This window comes from Oncorhynchus masou, chromosome 8 (assembly GCF_036934945.1).
Source record: "Oncorhynchus masou masou isolate Uvic2021 chromosome 8, UVic_Omas_1.1, whole genome shotgun sequence".
Lineage (NCBI taxonomy): Eukaryota > Metazoa > Chordata > Actinopteri > Salmoniformes > Salmonidae > Oncorhynchus > Oncorhynchus masou.
In genome coordinates, this window is record NC_088219.1 from 6,421,154 (window position 1) to 6,445,227 (window position 24,074).

Below are 24,074 nucleotides of genomic sequence, written 5' to 3' on the forward strand. Positions count from 1 at the left end.
ATAAACAGGTGTGTGCCTTTCCAAGTCATGTCCAATCAATTAAAATTGCCACAGGTGGACTCCAATCAAGTTGTAGAAACATCTCAAAGATGATCAATGGAAACAGGATGCACCTGAGCTCAATTTCGATACTCATAGCAAAGGGTCTGAAGACTTATGTAAATAAGGTTTTTCTGTTTTTATATTTTTTAAATTTGCTAAATATAAAAAATAAAAATAAATTTTTTTGCTTTATCATTATGGGGTATTGTGATGTCATTATGGGGTATTGTGATGTCATTATGGGGTATTGTGATGTCATTATGGGGTATTGTGATGTCATTATGGGGTACTGTGATGTCATTATGGGGTATTGTGATGTCATTATGGGGTACTGTGATGTCATTATGGGGTATTGTGATGTCATTATGGGGTATTGTGTGTAGACTGATGAGGATTTATGATGTATTTATTTAATCCATATTAGAATAAGGCTGTAATTGAACAAAATGTGGAAAAGGTCAAGGGGACTGAATAGTTTGAATGCTCTCTATTTCCCACAGATCAAACAGACCCACAAATCATTTGAAAACAATTCAAACATTGATAAACTCCCATATCTGGTAGGCAAAATACCGCAGTGTGCAATCACAGCAGCAAGATTTGTAGTCTGTTGTCATGAGAAAAGGGCAACCAGTGAAGCTTAAACAACATTGTAAATACCACCAATATATATCTGTTTATTTATCTTTCCCTACTATTTGTACTAGAACAATTTGCACATTGCTGAAACACTGTTCATACTGTAGCTGATTATATAACACTTGAAACGTCTTTATCTTTTTCAAACTTTGTAATTGCACTGTTTACTGTTAAATTCTTCTCACTTTTAGTTATGGTTTACTTCACTTGCTTTGGCAATGTAAACACATTTCCCATGTCAGTAAAGCCCCTTTGAATTGGAGAGAGAGAGAGCGCGAGAGAGAGCGAGAGCTAGAGCGAGTGAAAGAGAGAGAGAGCTAGAGAGCGAGAGAGAGAGATAGAGCGAGAGAAAGAGAGAGAGAGCGAGAGAGAGAGAGAGAGAGCTAGAGTGAGAGAGAGAGAGAGAGAGAGAGAGAGAGAGAGAGAGAGAGAGAGAGAGAGCGAGAGCTAGAGCGAGAGAGAGAGAGAGAGCTAGAGCAAGAGAGAGAGAGAGCGAGAGAGAGAGAGAGAGAGCGAGAGCTAGAGCGAGAGAAAGAGAGAGAGAGCGAGAGAGAGAGAGAGAGAGAGAGAGAGAGAGAGAGAGAGAGAGAGAGAGTAATTGCATGTGTGCTTGCCTTTGTCTGTTTCAGTGTGTTTCAGTTTATCATGGCTAATATCTCATCATTGCTTTGTTCGGATGTGATGAGCGGAGCTGTGTCATTCCTGATAGTATATTTGCTTCTCGAGAGAGAGAGAGAGAGAGAGAGAGAGAGAGAGAATTGTGAATCCCATTTATTGCTATTGTCCTCTTCTGCTGAGAGATTTATTAATCCACAGATTGATTTTTGGGGTGACTGCTATTGTATTCGTCTTACCACGCCGCATGTTGTCTGACCTATGTTTCCTCTATATTACTTCTGTTGCCTTCTACTGTGTCTTCATTTCCTCCAGTTCCATCGGAGGAAATGTAGTGTAATGGGGAATGATTTGGGTTTCGGGATGCAGAGACAGGTTTTGAGTTCTACAGAGTGGACCTCACATTCCTACTGAGCTGCTTGTGTGTTGTGTCTCGTTCTGCAGGTGGAGATAAGAGGACTGAACTTGTTGCAGCTTGAATTTCAGATCAATGTATACAAATTCATGATAGAGAGCGACTCTATCTATTTGAGAGTACTCGTGAAATTGGCCAGTGTTAATTCACGTGTTAAATTAACTCTGTAAGTATTACATTAACACTCGATGGTGTAACAGTACTCCAGTGTTGGTGTTAAGAACCGGTGTTAAACAAAAACCACACCAATTATTATCATATTTCCCAGCATGCTCTATTGCAGGTAGATAAAAAAAAATGTTTGTTAGAATATCTGTTTTTAGCATGTACTTGATATTGATGTCATGACACCTTTAGGTATTAAAAAAATATAATTAGAAAAATATTGGATAAAATATAACATTTGGGTTTTACTACAGTAGCCCTTAGAAATGCATTGAGTAACACATTCAAAAATGACAAAGACAGTCAAAAAATAAATCAGAAGGTTTTGAAGTGTCTCCTCTATTCACGCCCTGACCTGAGTATTCTTTGTTTTCTTTATTATTTTTGTTAGGTCAGGGTGTGACATGGGTGATATGTGTGTTTTTGTCTCATTCTAGGGTGTTTGTACTGTCTAGGTTTTTTTGTAGATTTATGAGGTTGTTTTCAACTAGGTGTTTATGTTGGTCTATGGTTGCCTAGATTGGTTCTCAATTAGAGGCAGGTGTTTATCGTTGTCTCTGATTGGGACCCATATTTAGGCAGCCATCTTCTCTGGGTATTTTGTGGGTTATTGTCTATGTGTAGTTGCTCGTTAGCACATTGCTTATGTCACGGTCGTCTTATTCGTTTTGTTGTTTTTGTTCTTGGTGTTCTTCATTAAATAAAGAGGAATGTATTCTAGCCACGCTGCACTTTGGTCCACTCCATACGCCGACCGTGACACCTATATATCCAGAAGATATAACCTCAGGAAATACAGTAGATGTTTTTGACGGACACGTATTTAACCCCTTTGTTGCCACAAAACTACCTCTTCACTTCCATTAATTTGAATGAGTAACATTCAGACGAGTCCCGAGACAAAACAGAGAACACCATTGTGTTCGCCAGAGTCTCTCCTTTCCATAGTAGGCTCATATTCGTTTTGTAGGGCAAACTGCCATCTCTAGTTTAAATTGACATATTTTGATGGGGATTTTTAATTGATTTATTATGTGTACTAAGATTGACACACTGGTATGTCAATTGACTCATGAGTGTTTACGGCTACTCTACTAGCCATTCAAAAATAAGGGCTTATTCAAAACGTATTGTGTTAAAGCATTGCATTTGAATGATAACCTATTAGCTTAGGATCTCATTTGGTGAAGGCTACAGGACTGAATATGTGTGAATGCAACAACCATGTGTCTGTCACTAACAAAAAAATAAGTCATTGTTGGTCACTCTACAATTCACCTGAAAGGCAAGGTTCTCTGGAAAATATGCAAATCAGACTTTACACTAAGCAGTGGGTTAATCTAACACTGAAAAGTGTGTACCTATATCTGGAGAATAGTGGAGTATGTGCTGTGTAGATGTATAAAAAGACAGACTGAAAAGGGATCTTTCATTAAGTCGGGTTCTTCATTTTATTTGAAATGTTTAGTTTCAAAACAGTGATTCGTTTTTGAATCAGAATCACTACTGTAGTTGCACAGGAAGACAGTAGAGAACAGAGGACTAGAGAACAGAGGACTAGAGAACAGAGGGCTAGAGAACAGAGGACTAGAGGACAGAGGTGGAGAGAACAGAGGACTAGAGGACAGAGGAATAAAGAACAGAGGGCTAGAGAAAAGAGGACTAGAGAACAGAGGGCTAGAGAACAGAGGGGGAGAGAACAGAGGGGGAGAGAACAGAGGGGGAGAGAACAAAGGGCTAGAGAACAGAGGGTGAGAGAACAGAGGGCTAGAGAACAGAGGGTGAGAGAACAGAGGGCTAGAGAACAGAGGGGGAGAGAACAGAGGGCTAGAGAACAGAGGGGAGTGAACAGAGGGCTAGAGAACAGAGGGTGAGAGAACAGAGGGCTAGAGAACAGAGGGTGAGAGAACAGAGGGCTAGAGAACAGAGGGGGAGCATTTTTCAATGCAGTAATAACAACACTGTTAAACTCAACGCTGGACCTGGAAGCCAGTTCCACTGCATGTTTTCATTGTTCCCCTCCAGTCAGGGACTGATTTAGACCTGGGACACCAGGTGTGTGATTCTCCTCTAATCAGGGACTGATTTAGACCTGGGACACCAGGTGTGTGATTCTCCTCTAATCAGGGACTGATTTAGACCTGGGACACCAGGTAGGTGATTACCCTCTAATCAGGGACTGATTTAGACCTGGGACACCAGGTGGGTGATTCTCCTCTAATCAGGGACTGATTTAGACCTGGGACACCAGGTGGGTGATTCTCCTCTCGTCAGGGACTGATTTAGACCTGGGACACCAGGTGAGTGATTCTCCTCTAATCAGGGACTGATTTAGACCTGGGACACCAGGTGAGTGATTCTCCTCTAATCAGGGACTGATTTAGACCTGGGACACCAGGTTGTTGATAATGGGCCTCTGTACGCCTATGTAGATATTCCATAAAAAATCAGCTGTTTCCAGCTTCAATAGTAATTTACAACAGGAACAATGTCTACACTGTATTTTGATCAATTTGACGTTTATTTTAATGGACCCAAAATGTGCTTGTCTTTCAAAAACAAGGACATTTATAAGTGACCCCGGGCTTTTGAATGGTAGTGTATATTGGGAGTAGTGCCTTTCCTCAGCCACAGGGTGTTATATGTGCTACAGTACCATCTCACAACTCGGTGAAACCTTCACTCTAGCTCAGACATTTAGAAACAAAACTGAAAAAAGCCAAATTGAAAAATAAGCCACAGGAGTTTTTTAAAACGAGAATTAAGACTTTCAAGTAGTAACAGTCTTCATTTAATAAGAAGCGTCTTATATGGTGAGCTACCGAGTGGCTCGGACAGGCCCCTTACTACTGTTAAGGACTTCATTCTTCCTGCTGCTGCGGATATGACTGGGACAATGCTGGGGGAAAAGGCCCCAAAAACTATACAGACAAGGTCTTCATCAAACAACACTGTTTCATGACGAATCAGTGACATGGCAGGAGATGTTTTGAAACAAGTACTGCTTCGCATACAAGCCAGTGAATTATGTGCATTACAGCTGGATGAGTCAACAGATGTGGAGGGCCTGGCACAGCTCCTGGTATATGTCTGTTGCATTTATGTGGGGTCTATTAAGGAAGACATCCTCTTCTGCAAATCACTGGAAACCAGGACAACAGGAGATTATATTTTAAGTATTGAACTGCTTTGTGACATCAGATGGACTTTGGTGGTCAAAATGTGTTGGTGACGTGCAAGCAGATGCTCCCGACGCCACTTGGGTCACTACAGCATCCACCTAGAGGCTCTTAGGTCCACTGCAGCATCCACCGAGAGGCTCTTGGGTAGACTGCAGCTCCACCGAGAGGCTCTTGGGTAGACTGCAGCTCCACCGAGAGGCTCTTGGGTAGACTGCAGCATCCACCGAGAGGCTCTTGGGTAGACTGCAGCATCCACCGAGAGGCTCTTGGGTAGACTGCAGCATCCACCGAGAGGCTCTTGGGTAGACTGCAGCATCCACCGAGAGGCTCTTGGGTAGACTGCAGCATCCACCGAGAGGCTCTTGGGTAGACTGCAGCATCCACCGAGAGGCTCTTGGGTAGACTGCAGCATCCACCGAGAGGCTCTTGGGTAGACTGCAGCATCCACGAGAGGCTCTTGGGTAGACTGCAGCATCCACCGAGAGGCTCTTGGGTAGACTGCAGCATCCACCGAGAGGCTCTTGAGTAGACAGCATCCACCGAGAGGCTCTTGGGTACACTGCAGCATCCACCGAGAGGCTCTTGGGTAGACTGCATCATCCACCGAGAGGCTCTTGGGTACACTGCAGCATCCACCGAGAGGCTCTTTGGTACACTGCAGCATCCACCGAGAGGCTCTTGGATACTCTGCAGCATCCACCGAGAGGCTCTTGGGTACACTACAGCATCCACCGAGAGGCTCTTGGGTAGACTGCAGCATCCACCGAGAGGCTCTTGGGTACACTGCAGCATCCACCGAGAGGCTCTTGGATAGACTGCAGCATCCACCGAGAGGCTCTTGGGTACACTGCAGCATCCACCGAGAGGCTCTTGGGTAGACTGCAGCATCCTCCGAGAGGCTCTTGGGTTTACTGCAGCATCCACTGAGAGGCTCTTGGGTACACTGCAGCATTCACCGAGAGGCTCTTGGGTACACTGCAGCATTCACCGAGAGGCTCTTGGGTACACTGCAGCATCCACCGATAGGCTCTTTGATAGACTGCAGCATCCACCGAGAGGCTCTTGCTGCTAAGGGAATGCCTGACAGCTTGAAAGACGTTTTGGACACTACAGTGAAAATGGTTAACTTTGTTAAAGCAAGGCCCCTGTACTCTCATGTATTTTATGCACTATGCAATGATATGAGCAGCGACCATGTTCTGATTTGCCAACATACAGAAGTGAGCTGGTTATCATGGGGCAAAGTATTCAAAAAATGTTTTTATTTGAGAGACGAGCTTTAAGTTTCTTTTATTGACCATAGTTTTTCCACTTGTCTGACCGCTTTGCATGAGGACGAGTTTCTCACATGACTGGACTACCTGGGTGATGTTTTCTCACCTGAATGATCTGAATCTAGGATTACAGGGACTCTCCTCAACTATATTCAACGTGCGGGACAAAATTGAATTGATGATTAAGAAGTTGGAGATTTTCTCTGTCTGCATTAACAAGGACAACACACAGGTCTTTCCATCATTGTTCGATTTTGAGTGAGTTGGATTTCGCATTTACACAGGTACTTTCCGGAAACGAATGACACAAACAACTGGATTTGTTATCCCTTTCATGCGCTGCCTCCAGTCCACTTACCAATATCTGAACAAGAGAGCCTCATGGAAATTGCAAATTGAATTTAATCAGAACCACTGCCAGAATTCTGGATAGAGCTGCGCTCAGAGTATCATGTCTTGGCAAATCACCCTGTTAAGACACTGATGTCCTTTACAACCATGTACTGATATGAGAGTGGATTCTCGGCCATCACTAGCATGAAACCTATATATAGGCAGAGACTGTGTGTGGAAAAGGATTTAGGACTGAGACTCTCTCCAATACAACCCAACATTGCAGAGATATGTGCTTTCAAACACACCCTTATTCACAATGTTCAATGAACAAATAAGGTTTTATATGTAAGATGGCTAAATAAAGAGCAAAATGATTGATAATTATTATATTATTATTTGTGCCCTGGTCCTATAAGAGCTCTTTGTCACTTCCCATGATCCAGGGTGTGACAAAGACTCACCCATGTTTAATAAATGTATCATATAGTGTGTGTGTGTGGTTTGATTACAATGATGGCAAAAAAACAACATTGGAGAGTGTGCTGACCCTGGTGCTAGAGGGGGTACAGCTGGAGGTTGAATGTTTGAAGGGGTACGGGACAATAACATGTTAGGGAAACACTGTCTAGAGTACATTTGACAACATCATAATATATAATAATACCACTGGTGTAGATAATCTTCTGAGAAACCTATTCCTCCAAACCTCAAGTGTATTATAAGCTGTTACTTTAAAAAAGTTATTGGAGTGTTTACCCTTGTAGGATAGCCAGAATAACTATATCATTGGAGGCCGGAGAGAAAATTTTTAATTGCAACTCGTCAGGCAAGCTTGATTCTGACTACAGGTTACCTGACAGGCACGACCGTTAAACTCATCATGTTTCTTCTCAAATCCACAGAACTTAAAAGAAAGTAGAGACAAGACAGATGTTGATTTGGAGACATGTAGTATTGTAGTATTTTCATATTTTGGTGTACACGTTTCATATTCATTCAAAATTCCTGTTCTGTTTTTTTTTTTTTTTTTTTATAAAAAAAATTCAGAAAAACAAGCACATCTCTGTGAAATGTCAAATTCAACTCATGTCATGGCCGTATACCCTTTACATTTAATTCAGCTAATTTACCTTTTTTTGCAACCCCTTTGAAGATGATTTATGAAATGAATAAATGTATTTCATGACATAAGGAAGTGGTATTTCATCACCCTCTGGTGCAGAGTTGATGGACACAACCCGAATCCAGGGTTTCCTAAGGGGGGGGCACGATAAGGTTGTTGCCCCCCTAACACTACACAGCTGATTGAAATAATGAATTCATCATGAAGCTGATTATTTGAATTGGCTGTGTAGTGTTAGGGGGAAAAACCTTAACGTGCCCCCCTTTGGGGGTCCTGGGTTTGGGAAACACTACCCTACACTGTTTGATCTGAACAGCTACAATCACCTCTTCACACACCCGCGCACGCCGCACACACACACACACACACACACGCAGGCACACACGCACACACGCACACACTGTGTGGTTACATTCATATTCATCACCAATGTTGTGCAGGCCTCTCTTCTTCTGTCCTCATTACGAGTAACGCAATGAATAAACATTAAAGGGACGAGTGGGCTATGATTTCGTTTCATTCCTGCGCTGCTATTAGCATAACGCACCATCCCTCCGACCAAACCAAAACGTGCACACACACAAACACACACACACCCCCAGTCTGTGTCGGTGCACAGTGTACAGCCATTAGGTGTAGATTACTTGATGATAAATCAAACCCATATCAAACCCATGTGAACTGTCCTCCACATGTGATGTGTTTGTGATGTGTTTGTGATGTGTTTGTGGCATATTTTCAAAGATCAGTCAAGCAAGACCCGATGAGCAGTTTGATATGTGCCCCAGCCGGCCCCAGTGGCCCCAGCCGGCCACGTAAAGACACTGTGGACATGTTATAACAGCCCTGTCTGTGACTAATAACCCTGTCTGTGTCTAATAACCCTGTCTAATAACCCTGTATGTGACTAATAACCCTATATGTGTCTAATAACCCTGCCTGCGACTAATAACCCTGTCTAATAACCCTGTCTGCGACTAATAACCCTATATGTGACTAATAACCCTGTCTAATAACCCTGTCTGTGACTAATAACCCTATATGTGACTAATAACCCTGTCTAATAACCCTGTCTGTGACTAATGACCCTGTCTGTGACTAATAACCCTGTCTGTAACTAATAACCCTGTCTGTAACTAATAACTCACCTGTGACTAATAACCCTGTCTGTAACTAATAACCCTGTCTGTAACTAATAACTCATCTGTGACTAATAACCCTGTCTGTGACTAATAACCCTGTCTGTAACTAATAACCCTGTCTGTGACTAATAACCCTGTCTGTAACTAATAACCCCATCTGTTACTAATAACCCCATCTGTGACTAATAACCCTGTCTGTGACTAATAACCCCATCTGTTACTAATAACCCCGTTTGTGACTAATATCTCTGGCTGTAACTAATAAACCCGTATTTAACTAATATCCCATCTGCAACTAATAACCCCATCTGTAACTAATATCGCTGTCTGTAACTATTAACCCCATCTATAACTAATAACACCATCTATAACTAATATCCCCACCTGTAACTAATTCCCCACCTGTAACTAATTAACCCCATCTGTAACTAATATCCCCATCTGTAACTAATATACCCCATCTGTAACTAATAAACCCGGTTGTAACTAATAACCCTGTCTGTAACGAATAACCCTGTCTGTAACTAATAACCCTGTCTGTAACTAATAACCCCATCTGTGTCCCAAATGACAACCTGAACTCTTCTCCTTAGTGCACTACTGGCCCAAAGAGCCATGAGAAAGACAACCACCTGATTTTCCTCTCTCCCTCCTTTTTTCCTTCATTTTAATTTCCCTCTCTCTCCATTATTAAGGGATATCAGATAAAATATGTTTTAATTAAAATAAATTCACACACACTCCTGTCTTCCAGTCGGTGTGAGTGACAGCAGTTAACTGAGGGGCTTTAGACAGAAGGAGATAAGCCGATCAGAGACTGAGTTTGTACCTAAAAATATATGAAGTGAAAGGAATGTTCTAGAGCAAGGCGTATGCAATATGCCTCACTGATTTGTCCTGATCTGGGGCTGCGTTTGCCTATTCACTATATCCCAGATGTTATCTTACTCCCTCGAGGGCTTTTACCTACACTGCCTTGGAACAACACCTTACATGTTGGAGGCTCAAATCAGAGAGAGAGAGAGAGAGAGGGAGTGAGAAAGAGAGAGAGAGGGAGAGAGAGAGACAGAGAGAGGGAGAGAGAAAGAGAGAGAGAGGGAGAGAGAGAGACAGAGAGAGGGAGAGAGAGAGGGAGAGAGAGAGAGAGAGAGGGAGTGAGAAAGAGAGAGAGGGGGAGAGAGAGATACATAGAGAGGGAGGGAGAGAGAGAGAGGGAGTGAGAAAGAGAGAGAGAGGGAGAGAGAGAGACAGAGAGAGGGAGAGAGAAAGAGAGAGAGAGGGGGAGAGAGAGGGGGAGAGAGAGACAGAGAGAGGGAGAGAGGGAGTGAGAAAGAGAGAGAGAGGGAGAGAGAGAGAGAGAGAGGGAGAGAGAGAGAGAGAGAGAGAGAGAGAGAGAGAGAGAGAGAGAGGGAGAGAGAAGGGAAGGATAATGTACTGGATTGCCGGTCAGCAATTGCCTTTCACTCCCATTACCTTCCTGCCATGATCTGGAATTACAGCTGACTGCCTCTATAAGGATTATGACATGTCAGGTGATCATTCATCCGTATATTTCAGGGCTAACTGTTCTCTATTTATCTCTATAACACAGGACTGAGTGCTCTCTATTTATCTCCATAACACAGGACTGAGTGCTCTATATTCATCTCTATAACACAGTGCTGAGTGTTCTCTATTCATCTTTATAACACAGGGCTGAGTGCTCTATATTCATCTCTATAACACAGTGCTGAGTGTTCTCTAATCATCTTTATAACACAGGGCTGAGTGCTCTATATTCATCTCTATAACACAGTGCTGAGTGTTCTCTAATCATCTTTATAACACAGGGCTGAGTGCTCTATATTCATCTCTATAACACAGGGCTGAGTGCTGAGTGCTCTATATTCATCTCTATAACACAGGGCTGAGTGCTCTCTATGTATCTCTATTACACAGGGCTAACTGTTCTCTGTTCATCTCCATAACACAGGGCTGAGTGCTCTCTGTCCATCCCTATAACACAGGGCTGAGTGCTCTCTATGTATCTCTATTACACAGGGCTGAGTGCTCTCTGTTCATCTCTATAACACAGGGCTGAGTGCTCTATATTAATCTCTATAACACAGGGCTGAGTGCTCTATATTAATCTCTATAACACAGGGCTGAGTGCTCTATATTCATCTCTATAACACAGTGCTCAGTTCTCTATATTCATCTCTATAACACAGGGCTGAGTGGTCTATATTCATCCCTATAACACAATGCTGATTGCTCAATATTCATCTCTATAACACAGGGCCGAGTGCTCTATATTCATCTCTATAACACAGGGCTGAGTGGTCTATATTCATCCCTATAACACAATGCTGATTGCTCTATATTCATCCCTATAACACAGGGCTGAGTAATGAGTGCTCTATATTCATCTCTATAACACAGGGCTGAGTGTTCTCTATTCTTCTCTATAACACAGGGCTGAGTGCTAAGTGCTCTATATTCATCTCTATAACACAGGGCTTAGTGTTCTCTATTCATCTCTATAACACAGTGCTGAGTGTTCTCTATACCTCTATATCACAGTGCTGAGTGCTCTATATTCATCTATATAACACAGGGCTGAGTGCTCTATATTCATCTTTATAACACAGGGCTTAGTGCTGAGTGATCTCTATTCATCTCTGTCACACAGGGCTGAGTGCTCTATATTCATCTCTATACTACAGGGCTGAGTGCTCTATATTATTCTCTATAGCACAGGGCTGAGTGCTCTATATTCCTCTCTATAACACAGGGCTGAGTGCTCTATATTAATCTCTATAGCACAGGACTGAGTGCTCTATATTAATTTATATAACACAGTGCTGAGTGCTCTATATTCATCTATATAACACAGGACTGAGTGCCCAAATATTAATTTCTATAACAGAGTGCTGAGTGCTCTATACTCATCTCTATAACACAGGGCTGAGTGCTCTATATTCCTCTCTATAACACAGTGCTGAGTGCTCTATATTCCTCTCTATAACACAGGGCTGAGTGCTCTATATTCATCTCTATAACACAGGGCTGAGTGCTCTATATTCATCTCTATAACACAGGGCTGAGTGTTCTCTATTCATCTCTATAACACAGTTCTGAGTGTTCTCTATTCATCTCTATAACACAGGGCTGAGTGCTCTATATTCCTCTCTATAACACAGGGCTGAGTATTGTTCAATCTTGCAACCAGTACAAATTTAAAGGAATAAATAAATAGCCTGTGCAGGCCAGAACAATCAATCCCAGAACCATTTGATGTATATGGTTAAAAAAGAGTCTATTGACGCACCCGTACATCAATCGAATTAACACCATAAATTAGTCATCATCAAGGTCTGTCTGTGTAGTAAGATAGTCCCCATCCAGGTCTGTCTGTGTAGTAAGATAGTCCCCATCCAGGTCTGTGTAGTAAGATAGTCCCCATCCAGGTCTGTGTAGTGAGATAGTCCCAATCCAGGTCTGTCTGTGGAGTAAGATAGTCCCCATCCAGGTCTGTGTAGTGAGATAGTCCCCATCAAGGTCTGTCTGTGTAGTAATATAGCCCCCATCCAGGTCTGTCTGTGTAGTAAGATAGTCCCCATCCAGGTCTGTGTAGTAAGATAGTCCCCATCCAGGTCTGTGTAGTAAGATAGTCCCCATCCAGGTCTGTCTGTGTAGTAAGATAGTCCCCATTCAGGTCTGTCTGTGTAGTAAGATAGTCCCCATCCAGGTCTGTCTGTGTAGTAAGATAGTCCCCATCCAGGTCTGTCTGTGTAGTAAGATAGTCCCCATTCAGGTCTGTGTAGTAAGATAGTCCCCATTCAGGTCTGTCTGTGTAGTAAGATAGTCCCCATCCAGGTCTGTCTGTGGAGTAAGATAGTCCCCATCCAGGTCTGTGTAGTAAGATAGTCCCCATTCAGGTCTGTCTGTGTAGTAAGATAGTCCCCATCCAGGTCTGTCTGTGTAGTGAGATAGTCCCCATCCAGGTCTGTCTGTGGAGTGAGATAGTCCCCATCCAGGTCTGTGTAGTGAGATAGTCCCCATCCAGGTCTGTGTAGTGAGATAGTCCCAATCCAGGTCTGTCTGTGGAGTAAGATAGTCCCCATCCAGGTCTGTGTAGTGAGATAGTCCCCATCCAGGTCTGTCTGTGTAGTGAGATAGTCCCAATCCAGGTCTGTCTGTGGAGTAAGATAGTCCCCATCCAGGTCTGTGTAGTGAGACAGTCCCTATCCAGGTCTGTGTAGTGAGATAGTCCCCATTCAGGTCTGTGTAGTAAGATAGTCCCCATTCAGGTCTGTCTGTGTAGTAAGACAGTCCCCATCCAGGTCTGTGTAGTGAGATAGTCCCTATTCAGGTCTGTCTGTGTAGTGAGATAGTCCCCATTCAGGTCCATCTGTGTCGTAAGATAGTCCCCATTCAGTTCTGTCTGTGTAGTAAGATAGTCCCCATCCATGTCTGTCTGTGTAGTTAGCAAGAGAGAGGTTTTTCTATGGGCTGGTTCTCAATCCACCTCAAATCAAATTTGATTTGTCACATACACATGGTTAGCAGATGTTAATGCTAGTGTAGTGAAATGCAGTAATATTCAACCAGTAATCTAACTTAACAATTTCACAACAACTACCTTATACACACACAAGTGTAAAGGAATGAATAAGAATATGTACATAAATAAAATATATGAATGAGTGATGGTATAGAACGGCATAGGCAAGATGCAGTAGATGGTATCGAGTACAGTATATACTTATGAGATGAGTATGTAAACAAAGTGGCATAGTTAAAGTGGCTAGTGATACATGTATTACATAAGGATGCAGTAGATGGTATCGAGTACAGTATATACTTATGAGATGAGTATGTAAACAAAGTGGCATAGTTAAAGTGGCTAGTGATACATGTATTACATAAGGATGCAGTAGATGATAGAGTACAGTATATACTTATGAGATGCATATACCTTTATGTAAATATATACAAGTGGCATTGTTCAAAGTGGCTCGTGATGCATTACATCAAGATGGCAGGATGCAGTAGATGTCGGCCTTCCCCAACGACGGTGGAAAGTGGCAGAGCTACAGTGGTGTTTTATCAGAGCAGGAGACATCCCGTTTGAATCACGAACACAATGGTGTTCTGCATTTTTGCTCCACGACCCCCACAAGCCTCACTGGACATGTCTGAAGTTGGTACCGCCCCTGTGCTAACGTCTGTCTTTAGTGTCCGAACTGTTTGGGCTACAAACTAATATGGAGACTAAGGTGAGACTCCCACGAACACGGTGGTGTTCACCGTTTTGCTCTATGACCCCCACAAGCCTCACTGGACATGTCTGAAGTTGGTACCGCCTCTGTGCTAACGTCTGTCTTTAGTGTCCGAACTGTTTGGGTTACAAACTAATAGGGAGACTAAGGTGAGACTCCCACGAACACGGTGGTGTTCACCGTTTTGCTCTATGACCCCCACAAGTATCATATGACCCATTTGAAGGTAACCGCTAGAGGTTTTAAAATATTTATGGCAATATAGAAGTAAAACTCAGCGTAAAAAGAAACGGCCCTTTTTCAGGACCCTGTCTTTCAAAGATCATTTGTAAATATCCAAATAACTTCACAGGTCTTAACTGTAAAGGATTTTAACACTTTTTCCCATGCTTGTTCAATGAACCATAAACAAGTAATGAACATGCACCTGTGGAACGGTCGTTAAGACACTAACAGCTTACAGACAGTAGGCAATTAAGGTCACAGTTATGAAAACTTAGGACACTAAAGAGGCCTTTCTACTGACTGGCAAAAAGTACTCTTCACTGACGAGTCGTGGTTTTGTCTCACCGGGGTGATGGTCAGATTCACATTTATCGTTGAAGGAATGTGCGTTACACAGAGGCCTGTACTCGGGAACGGGATCGATTTGGAGGTGGAGGGTCCGTCATGGTCTGTGGCAGTGTGTCACAGCATCATCGGACTGAGCGTGTTGTCATTGCAGGCAATCTCAACGCTGTGTGTTACAGGGAAGACATCCTCCTCCCTCATGTGGTAACCTTCCTGCAGGCTCATCCTAACATGACCCTCCAGCATGACAATGCCACCAGCCATACTGCTCGTTCTGTGAGTGACTTCCTGCAAGACAGGAATGTCAGTGTTCTGCCATGGACAGCAAAGAGCCTGGATCTCAATCCCATTGACCACGTCTGGGACCTGTTGGATTGGAGGGTGAGGGCTAGGGCCATTCCCCCCAGAAATGTCTGGTACCTGTTGGATCAGAGGGTGAGGGCTAGGGCCATTCCCCCCTGAAATGTCTGGGAACTTGCAGGTGCCTTGGTGGAAGAGTACTGTAACATCTCACAGCAAGAACTGGCACATCTGGTGCAATCCATGAGGAGGAAATGCACTCCACTACTTAATGCAGCTGGTGGCCACACCAGATACTGACTGTTAATTTTGACCCCCCCTTTGTTCAGTGACACATTATTCAATTTCTGTTAGTCACATGTCTGTGGAACTTGTTTAGTTTATGACTCAGTTGTTGAATCTTGTTATGTTCATACAAATATTTACACGTGTTACATTTGCTGAAAATAAACACAGTTGACAGTGAGAGGACGTTTCTTTTTTTGCTGAGTTTAGATTTGTGCCATAAAAAGTGGTTAAATACGTGTCCAATATATACACGTTTATTTCTTGAGCGTTCTTATATCTCCTAGATATAGGACAGACACTTCAAAACCTTTTTTTATTATATATTTTTCTTTTGCCATTTGAATATGTTATTCAAAGTATTTCTATGGGCTATAGTAATGAAGGCTAAATGCAATATTTGATCAAATTATTGTAAAAAATAGCAGTCCTAAAACTAGAATTCAAATAGCTAAATGATATATAGTATGACTTTCTTAAAACAATTCCATATGTTAATAACTCCCTCCCTTCCTCCCTTCCTCACTGAATACCCCTCATCCACTCTGATTCTGCTTGCTCTTCGCCAGTTTACTGTTAAAGCTCTTTGTGACTACTGTTGATGTCAAAAGAGCTTCATTAACATGGATGGATTGAATGATTGATTTATTGATTGATTGATTATTTGACTGATTGGTTGATGAGTTGATTTATTGGTTGGTTGATTGATTGATTGGTTGATTGGTGGATGAATAGATTGCTTGACTGATCCTCACCTGGCTTTCCCTCTGCCCCGCCCTCTCTCCAGGTTCCTCCGATCCTATTGGACAAGCAGTTCTCTGACTTCACTCCTGACATCACCCCCATCATTCTGGCAGCTCACACCAACAACTATGAGATCATCAAACTACTGGTGCAGAAAGGAGTGGCTGTTCCACAACCACACGAGGTACTGTAACCCTACCAGTAGTATAGTGGTATAGTATAGTATATACTGGTATAGAATATTATAAAGTACTATAGTATATGATACACGAGGTACTGTAACCCTACCAGTAGTATAGTGGTATAGTATAGTATATACTGGTATAGAATATTATACAGTACTATAGTATATGATACACAAGGTACTGTAACCCTACCAGTAGTATAGTGGTATACTATAGTATATATTGGTATAGAATATTATACAGTACTATAGTATATGATACACAAGGTACTGTAACCCTACCAGTAGTATAGTGGTATACTATAGTATATACTGGTATAGAATATTATACAGTACTATAGTATATGATACACGAGGTACTGTAACCCTACCAGTAGTAAAGTGGTATAGTATAGTATATACTGGTATAGAATATTATACAGCACTATAGTATATGATACACGAGGTACTGTAACCCTACCAGTAGTATAGTGGTATAGTATAGTATATACTGGTATAGAATATTATACAGTACTATAGTATATTATATACGAGGTACTGTAACCCTACCAGTAGTATAGTGGTATACTTTTTTAAATAGTGGTATAGTATATTATACAGAACTATAGTATATGATATAGTTGAATAGTGGTATAGTATATTATGCAGTAGTATTGTATATTATATAGTGGTATAGTATAGTATATACTGGTATAGAATATTATACAGCACTATAGTATATGATACACGAGGTACTGTAACCCTACCAGTAGTACAGTGGTATAGTATAGTATATACTGGTATAGAATATTATACAGCACTATAGTATATGATACACAAGGTACTGTAACCCTACCAGTAGTATAGTGGTATAGTATAGTATAGTATATACTGGTATAGAATATTATACAGTACTATAGTATATGATATAGTTGTATGGTGGTATAGTATATTATGCAGTAGTATAGTATATTATATAGTGGTATAGAATATTATATAGTGGAATATTATACAGTAGTATAGTATATGATATAGTTGTATGGTGGTATAGTATATTAAGCAGTAGTATAGTATATCATATAGTGGTATAGTATAGTATATACTGGTATAGAATATTATACAGTACTATAGTATATGATATAGTTGTATGGTGGTATAGTATATTATATAGTGGTATAGAATATTATATAGTGGAATATTATACAGTAGTATAGTATATGATATAGTTGAATAGTGGTATAGTATATTATGCAGTAGTATAGTATATTATATAGTGGTATAGTATAGTATATACTGGTATAGAATATTATACAGTACTATAGTATATGATACACGAGGTACTGTAACCCTACCAGTAGTATAGTGGTATAGTATAGTATATACTGGTATAGAATATTATACAGTACTATAGTATATTATATAGTGGAATATTATACAGTAGTATAGTATATGATATAGTTGTATGGTGGTATAGTATATTAAGCAGTAGTATAGTATATTATATAGTGGTATAGAATATTATATAGTGGAATATTATACAGTAGTATAGTATATGATATAGTTGAATAGTGGTATAGTATATTATGTGGTAGTATAGTATATTATATAGTGGTATTGTATAGTATATACTGGTATAGAATATTATACAGTACTATAGTATATGATACACGAGGTACTGTAACCCTACCAGTAGTATAGTGGTATAGTATAGTATATACTGGTATAGAATATTATACAGTACTATAGTATATGATATAGTTGTATGGTGGTATAGTATATTATGCAGTAGTATAGTATATTATATAGTGGTATAGAATATTATATAGTGGAATATTATACAGTAGTATAGTATATGATATAGTTGTATGGTGGTATAGTATATTATGCAGTAGTATAGTCTATTACATAGCGGTATAGTATATGATACAGTAGTACAGTGGTATAGTATATGCAGTAGTGTAGTATATTATATGGTGGTATAGCTTATGAAGCAGTTGTATAATGGTATATTATACAGTAGTATATTATATAACGGCATGATACACAGTTGTATAGTGGTATAGTATATCCCAAACCAAATGAAATCAAAGTGTATTTGTCACGTGTGCAGAATACAACAGGTGTAGTAGACTTTACAGTGAAATGCTTACTTACAGGCTCTAACCAATAGTGTGAAAAAAGGTTTGTGTGCGTAGGTAAGTAAAGAAATAAAACAACAGTAAAAAGACATTTGAAAATCAGAGTAGCAAGGCTACATACAGACACCGGTTAGTCAGGCTTATTGAGGTGGTATGTACATGTAGATATGGTTAAAGGGACTATGCATATATGATGAACAGAGAGTAGTAGTAGCGTAAAAGAGGGGTTGGTGGGTTGTGGGACACAATGCAGACAGCCCGGTTAGCCAATGTGAGGGAGCACTGGTTGGTCGGGCCAATTGAGGTAGTATGTACATGAATGTATAGTTAAAGTGTCAATGCATATATGACAAACAGAGAGTAGCAGCAGCGTAAAAGAGGGGTGTGGGGGGAACACAATGCAAATTGTCCGGGTAGCCATTTGATTACCTGTTCAGGAGTCTTATGGCTTGGGGGGTAAAAACTGTTGAGAAGCCTTTTTGTCCTAGACTTGGCACTCCGGTACCGCTTGCCATGCGGTAGTAGAGAGAACAGTCTATAACTGGGGTGGCTGGGGTCTTTGACAATTTTTAGGGCCTTCCTCTGACACCGCCTGGTATAGAGGTCCTGGATGGCAGGCAGCTTTGCCCCAGTGATGTACTGGGCCGTACGCACCACCCTCTGTAGTGCCTTGCGGTCGGAGGCTGAGCAGTTGCCGTACCAGGCAGTGATGCAACCGGTCAGGATGTTCTCGATGTTGCAGCTGTAGAACCTTTTGAGGATCTCAGGACCCATACCAAATCTTTTTAGTTTCCTGAGGGGGAATAGGCTTTGTCGTGCCTTCTTCACGACTGTCTTGGTGTGTTTGGACCATTCTAGTTTGTTTTTGATGTGGACACCAAGGAACTTGGAGCTCTCAACCTGCTCCACTACAGCCCTGTCGATGAAAATGGGGACGTGCTCAGTGCTCCTTTTCCTGTAGTCCACAATCATCTCCTTAGGCTTGATTACGTTGAGGGAAAGGTTGTTGTTCTGGCCCACCCGGCCAGGTCTCTGACCTCCTCCCTATAGGCTGTCTCGTCGTTGTTGTGTCGTCTGCAAACTGAATGATGTTGTTGGAGTCGTGCCTGGACATGCAGTCGTGGGTGAACAGGGAGTACAGGAGGGGACTAAGCACACACCCCTGGGGAGCTCCAGTGTTGAGGATCAGCGTGGCAGATGTGTTGCTACCTACCCTCACCACCTGGGCGCCCGTCAGGAAGTCCAGGATCCAGTTGCAGAGGGAGGTGTTTAGTCCCTGGTTCCTTGGCTTAGTGATGAGCTTTGAGGACACTATGGTCTTGAACGCTGAGCTGTAGTCAATGAATAGCATTCTCACATAGGTGTTCCTTTTGTCCAGGTGGGAGTGGGGGCAGTGTGGAGTGCAATAGAGATTGCATCATCTGTGGATCTGTTTGGGCGGTATGCAAATTGGAGTGGGTCTAGGGTTTCTGGGATAATGGTGTTGATGTGAGCTATTACCAGCCTTTCAAAGCACTTCATGGCTGCGGACGTGAGTGCTACGAGTCTGTAGTCATTTAGGCAGGTTGCCTTTGTGTTCTTGGGCACAAGGACTAAGGTGGTCTGCTTGAAGCATGTTGGTACTACAGACTCAATCAGGGACATGTCGAAAATGTCAGTGAAGACACCTGCCAGTTGGTCAGCACCTGCCTGGAGCACACGTCCTGGTAATCCGTCTGGCCCCGCAGCCTTGTGAATGTTGACCTGTTTAAAGGTCTTACTCACGTCGGCTACGGAGAACGTGATCACACAGTCGTCCGGAACAGCTGATGCTCTCATGCATGCCCCAGTGTTGCTTGCCTCGAAGCAAACATAGAAGTGATTTAGCTCGTCTGGTAGGCTCGTGTCACTGGGCAGCTCGTGGCTGTGCTTCCCTTTGTAGTCTGTAATAGTTTGCAGGCCCATCCGACGAGTGTCGGAGCCGGTGTAGTATGATGCAATCTTAGCCCTGTATTGACGCTTTGCCTGTTTGATGGTTCGTCGCAGGGCATATCAGGATTTCTGGTAAGCCTCCGGGTTAGAGTCCCACACCTTGAAAGCGGCAGCTCTACCCTTTAGCTCAGTGTGAATGTTGCCTGTAATCCATGGCTTCTGGTTGGTGTATGTACGTACAGTCACTGTGGGGACGACGTCATCAATGCACTTATTGATAGAGCCAGTGACTGAATCCCGGAACATGTTCCAGTCTGTGATTAGCAAAACAGTCCTGTGGTTTAGCATCTGCTTCATCAGACCATTTTTTTATAGACCGAGTCACTGGTGCTTCCTGCTTTAATTTTTGCTTGTAAGCAGGAATCAGGAGGATAGAGTTGTAGTCGGATTTCCCAAATGGAGGGCGAGGGAGAGCTTTGTACGCGTCTCTGTGTGTGGAGTACAGGTGATCTAGAATGTTTTTCCATCCGTCTGGTTTCACATTTAAAACGTTGATAGAGATTTGGTAGAACTGATTTAAGTTTCCCTGCATTAAAGTTTCCGGCCACCAATAGCGCCGCCTCTGGGTGAGTGGTTTCCTGTTTGCTTTTTTCCTTATACATCTGACTGAGTGCGGTCTTAGTGCAAGAATCTGTGTGTGGTGGTAAATAAACAGCCACGAAAAGAATAGCTGACAACTCTAGGCAAGTAGTGTGGCCTGCAATTTATCACAATATACTCTACTTCAGGCGGCAAAATCTAGAGCCTTCCTTAGATTTATTGCACCTGCTGTTGTTTACAAATATGCACAGACCCCCCCCCCATCATCTTACCGGAGTGTGCTATTCTATCTTGCCGGTGCAGCGTGTATCCCTCTAGCTGAATATCCATGTCGTCATTCAGCCACGATTCCGTGAAACATAGGATATTACAGTTGTTGATGTCCCGTTGGTAGGATATTCATGATCATACCTCGTGTAGTTTATTGTCCAATGATTGCATGTCGGCGAGTAATATTGACGGTAACGGCAGCTTTCCTAGTTGTCTTCTGCCGGTCTGGACGAGGCATTTGGCTCTTCATCCTCTGCTTCGCTTCCTTTTGCGAATGATTGGGATGTCTGCCCTGTGGGGTGTTTGGAGAATATCGTGTGAGTCCTGCTTGTTGTTGTTGTTGTTGTTGTTGAAAAAAATCTTTGTCTAATCCGAGGTAGTGATCGCTGTCCTGAAATCCAGAAGCTCTTTGTCTAATCCGAGGTAGTGATCGCTGTCCTGAAATCCAGAAGCTCTTTGTCTAATCCGAGGTAGTGATCGCTGTCCTGAAATCCAGAAGCTCTTTGTCTAATCCGAGGTAGTGATCGCTGTCCTGAAATCCAGAAGCTCTTTGTCTAATCCGAGGTAGTGATCGCTGTCCTGAAATCCAGAAGCTCTTTGTCTAATCCGAGGTAGTGATCGCTGTCCTGAAATCCAGAAGCTCTTTGTCTAATCCGAGGTAGTGATCGCTGTCCTGAAATCCAGAAGCTCTTTGTCTAATCCGAGGTAGTGATCGCTGTCCTGAAATCCAGAAGCTCTTTGTCTAATCCGAGGTAGTGATCGCTGTCCTGAAATCCAGAAGCTCTTTGTCTAATCCGAGGTAGTGATCGCTGTCCTGAAATCCAGAAGCTCTTTGTCTAATCCGAGGTAGTGATCGCTGTCCTGAAATCCAGAAGCTCTTTGTCTAATCCGAGGTGAGTGATCCTGATATCCAGAAGCTCTTTGTCTAATCCGAGGTAGTGATCGCTGGCCTGATATCCAGAAGCACTTTGTCTAATCCGAGGTAGTGATCGCTGTCCTGAAATCCTGAAGCTCTTTGTCTAATCCGAGGTAGTGATCGCTGTCCTGAAATCCAGAAGCTCTTTGTCTAATCCGAGGTGAGTGATCCTGATATCCAGAAGCTCTTTGTCTAATCCGAGGTAGTGATCGCTGTCCTGAAATCCAGAAGCTCTTTGTCTAATCCGAGGTAGTGATCGCTGTCCTGAAATCCTGAAGCTCTTTGTCTAATCCGAGGTAGTGATCGCTGTCCTGATATCCAGAAGCTCTTTGTCTAATCCGAGGTAGTGATCGCTGTCCTGAAATCCAGAAGCTCTTTGTCTAATCCGAGGTGAGTGATCCTGATATCCAGAAGCTCTTTGTCTAATCCGAGGTAGTGATCGCTGTCCTGAAATCCAGAAGCTCTTTGTCTAATCCGAGGTAGTGATCGCTGTCCTGAAATCCAGAAGCTCTTTGTCTAATCCGAGGTAGTGATCGCTGTCCTGAAATCCTGAAGCTCTTTGTCTAATCCGAGGTAGTGATCGCTGTCCTGATATCCAGAAGCTCTTTGTCTAATCCGAGGTAGTGATCGCTGTCCTGATATCCAGAAGCTCTTTGTCTAATCCGAAGTAGTGATCGCTGTCCTGAAATCCAGAAGCTCTTTGTCTAATCCGAGGTAGTGATCGCTGTCCTGAAATCCAGAAGCTCTTTGTCTAATCCGAGGTGAGTGATCCTGATATCCAGAAGCTCTTTGTCTAATCCGAGATAGTGATCGCTGGCCTGATATCCAGAAGCACTTTGTCTAATCCGAGGTTGTGATCGCTGTCCTGAAATCCAGAAGCTCTTTGTCTAATCCGAGGTAGTGATCGCTGTCCTGAAATCCAGAAGCTCTTTGTCTAATCCGAGGTGAGTGATCCTGATATCCAGAAGCTCTTTGTCTAATCCGAGGTAGTGATCGCTGTCCTGAAATCCAGAAGCTCTTTGTCTAATCCGAGGTAGTGATCGCTGTCCTGAAATCCTGAAGCTCTTTGTCTAATCCGAGGTAGTGATCGCTGTCCTGATATCCAGAAGCTCTTTGTCTAATCCGAGGTAGTGATCGCTGTCCTGATATCCAGAAGCTCTTTGTCTAATCCGAAGTAGTGATCGCTGTCCTGAAATCCAGAAGCTCTTTGTCTAATCCGAGGTAGTGATCGCTGTCCTGAAATCCAGAAGCTCTTTGTCTAATCCGAGGTGAGTGATCCTGATATCCAGAAGCTCTTTGTCTAATCCGAGGTAGTGATCGCTGGCTTGATATCCAGAAGCACTTTGTCTAATCCGAGGTAGTGATCGCTGTCCTGAAATCCAGAAGCTCTTTGTCTAATCCGAGGTAGTGATCGCTGTCCTGAAATCCTGAAGCTCTTTGTCTAATCCGAGGTAGTGATCGCTGTCCTGATATCCAGAAGCTCTTTGTCTAATCTGAGGTAGTGAACGCTGTCCTGATATCCAGAAGCTCTTTGTCTAATCCGAGGTAGTGATCGCTGTCCTGAAATCCAGAAGCTCTTTGTCTAATCTGAGGTAGTGATCGCTGTCCTGATATCCAGAAGCTCTTTGTCTAATCCGAGGTAGTGATCGCTGTCCTGAAATCCAGAAGCTCTTTGTCTAATCTGAGGCAGTGATCGCTGTCCTGATATCCAGAAGCTCTTTGTCTAATCCGAGGTAGTGATCGCTGTCCTGAAATCCAGAAGCTCTTTGTCTAATCTGAGGTAGTGATCGCTGTCCTGATATCCAGAAGCTCTTTGTCTAATCTGAGGTAGTGATCGCTGTCCTGATATCCAGAAGCTCTTTGTCTAATCCGAGGTAGTGATCGCTGTCCTGAAATCCAGAAGCTCTTTGTCTAATCTGAGGTAGTGATCGCTGTCCTGAAATCCAGAAGCTCTTTGTCTAATCCGAGGTAGTGATCGCT

At 42.6% G+C, this 24,074-nt stretch overlaps 1 protein-coding gene across 1 annotated transcript in view; it reads left to right on the forward strand.

Moving 5' to 3' along the window:
- The window catches only part of LOC135543712 (short transient receptor potential channel 4-like), a 130,713-nt gene that overhangs the window by 25,197 nt on the left and 81,442 nt on the right, over positions 1 to 24,074 (forward strand). Inside the window, 1 exon segment of the mRNA XM_064971079.1 lies at positions 16,140 to 16,280. Coding sequence (XP_064827151.1) covers positions 16,140 to 16,280 — 141 coding nt within the window.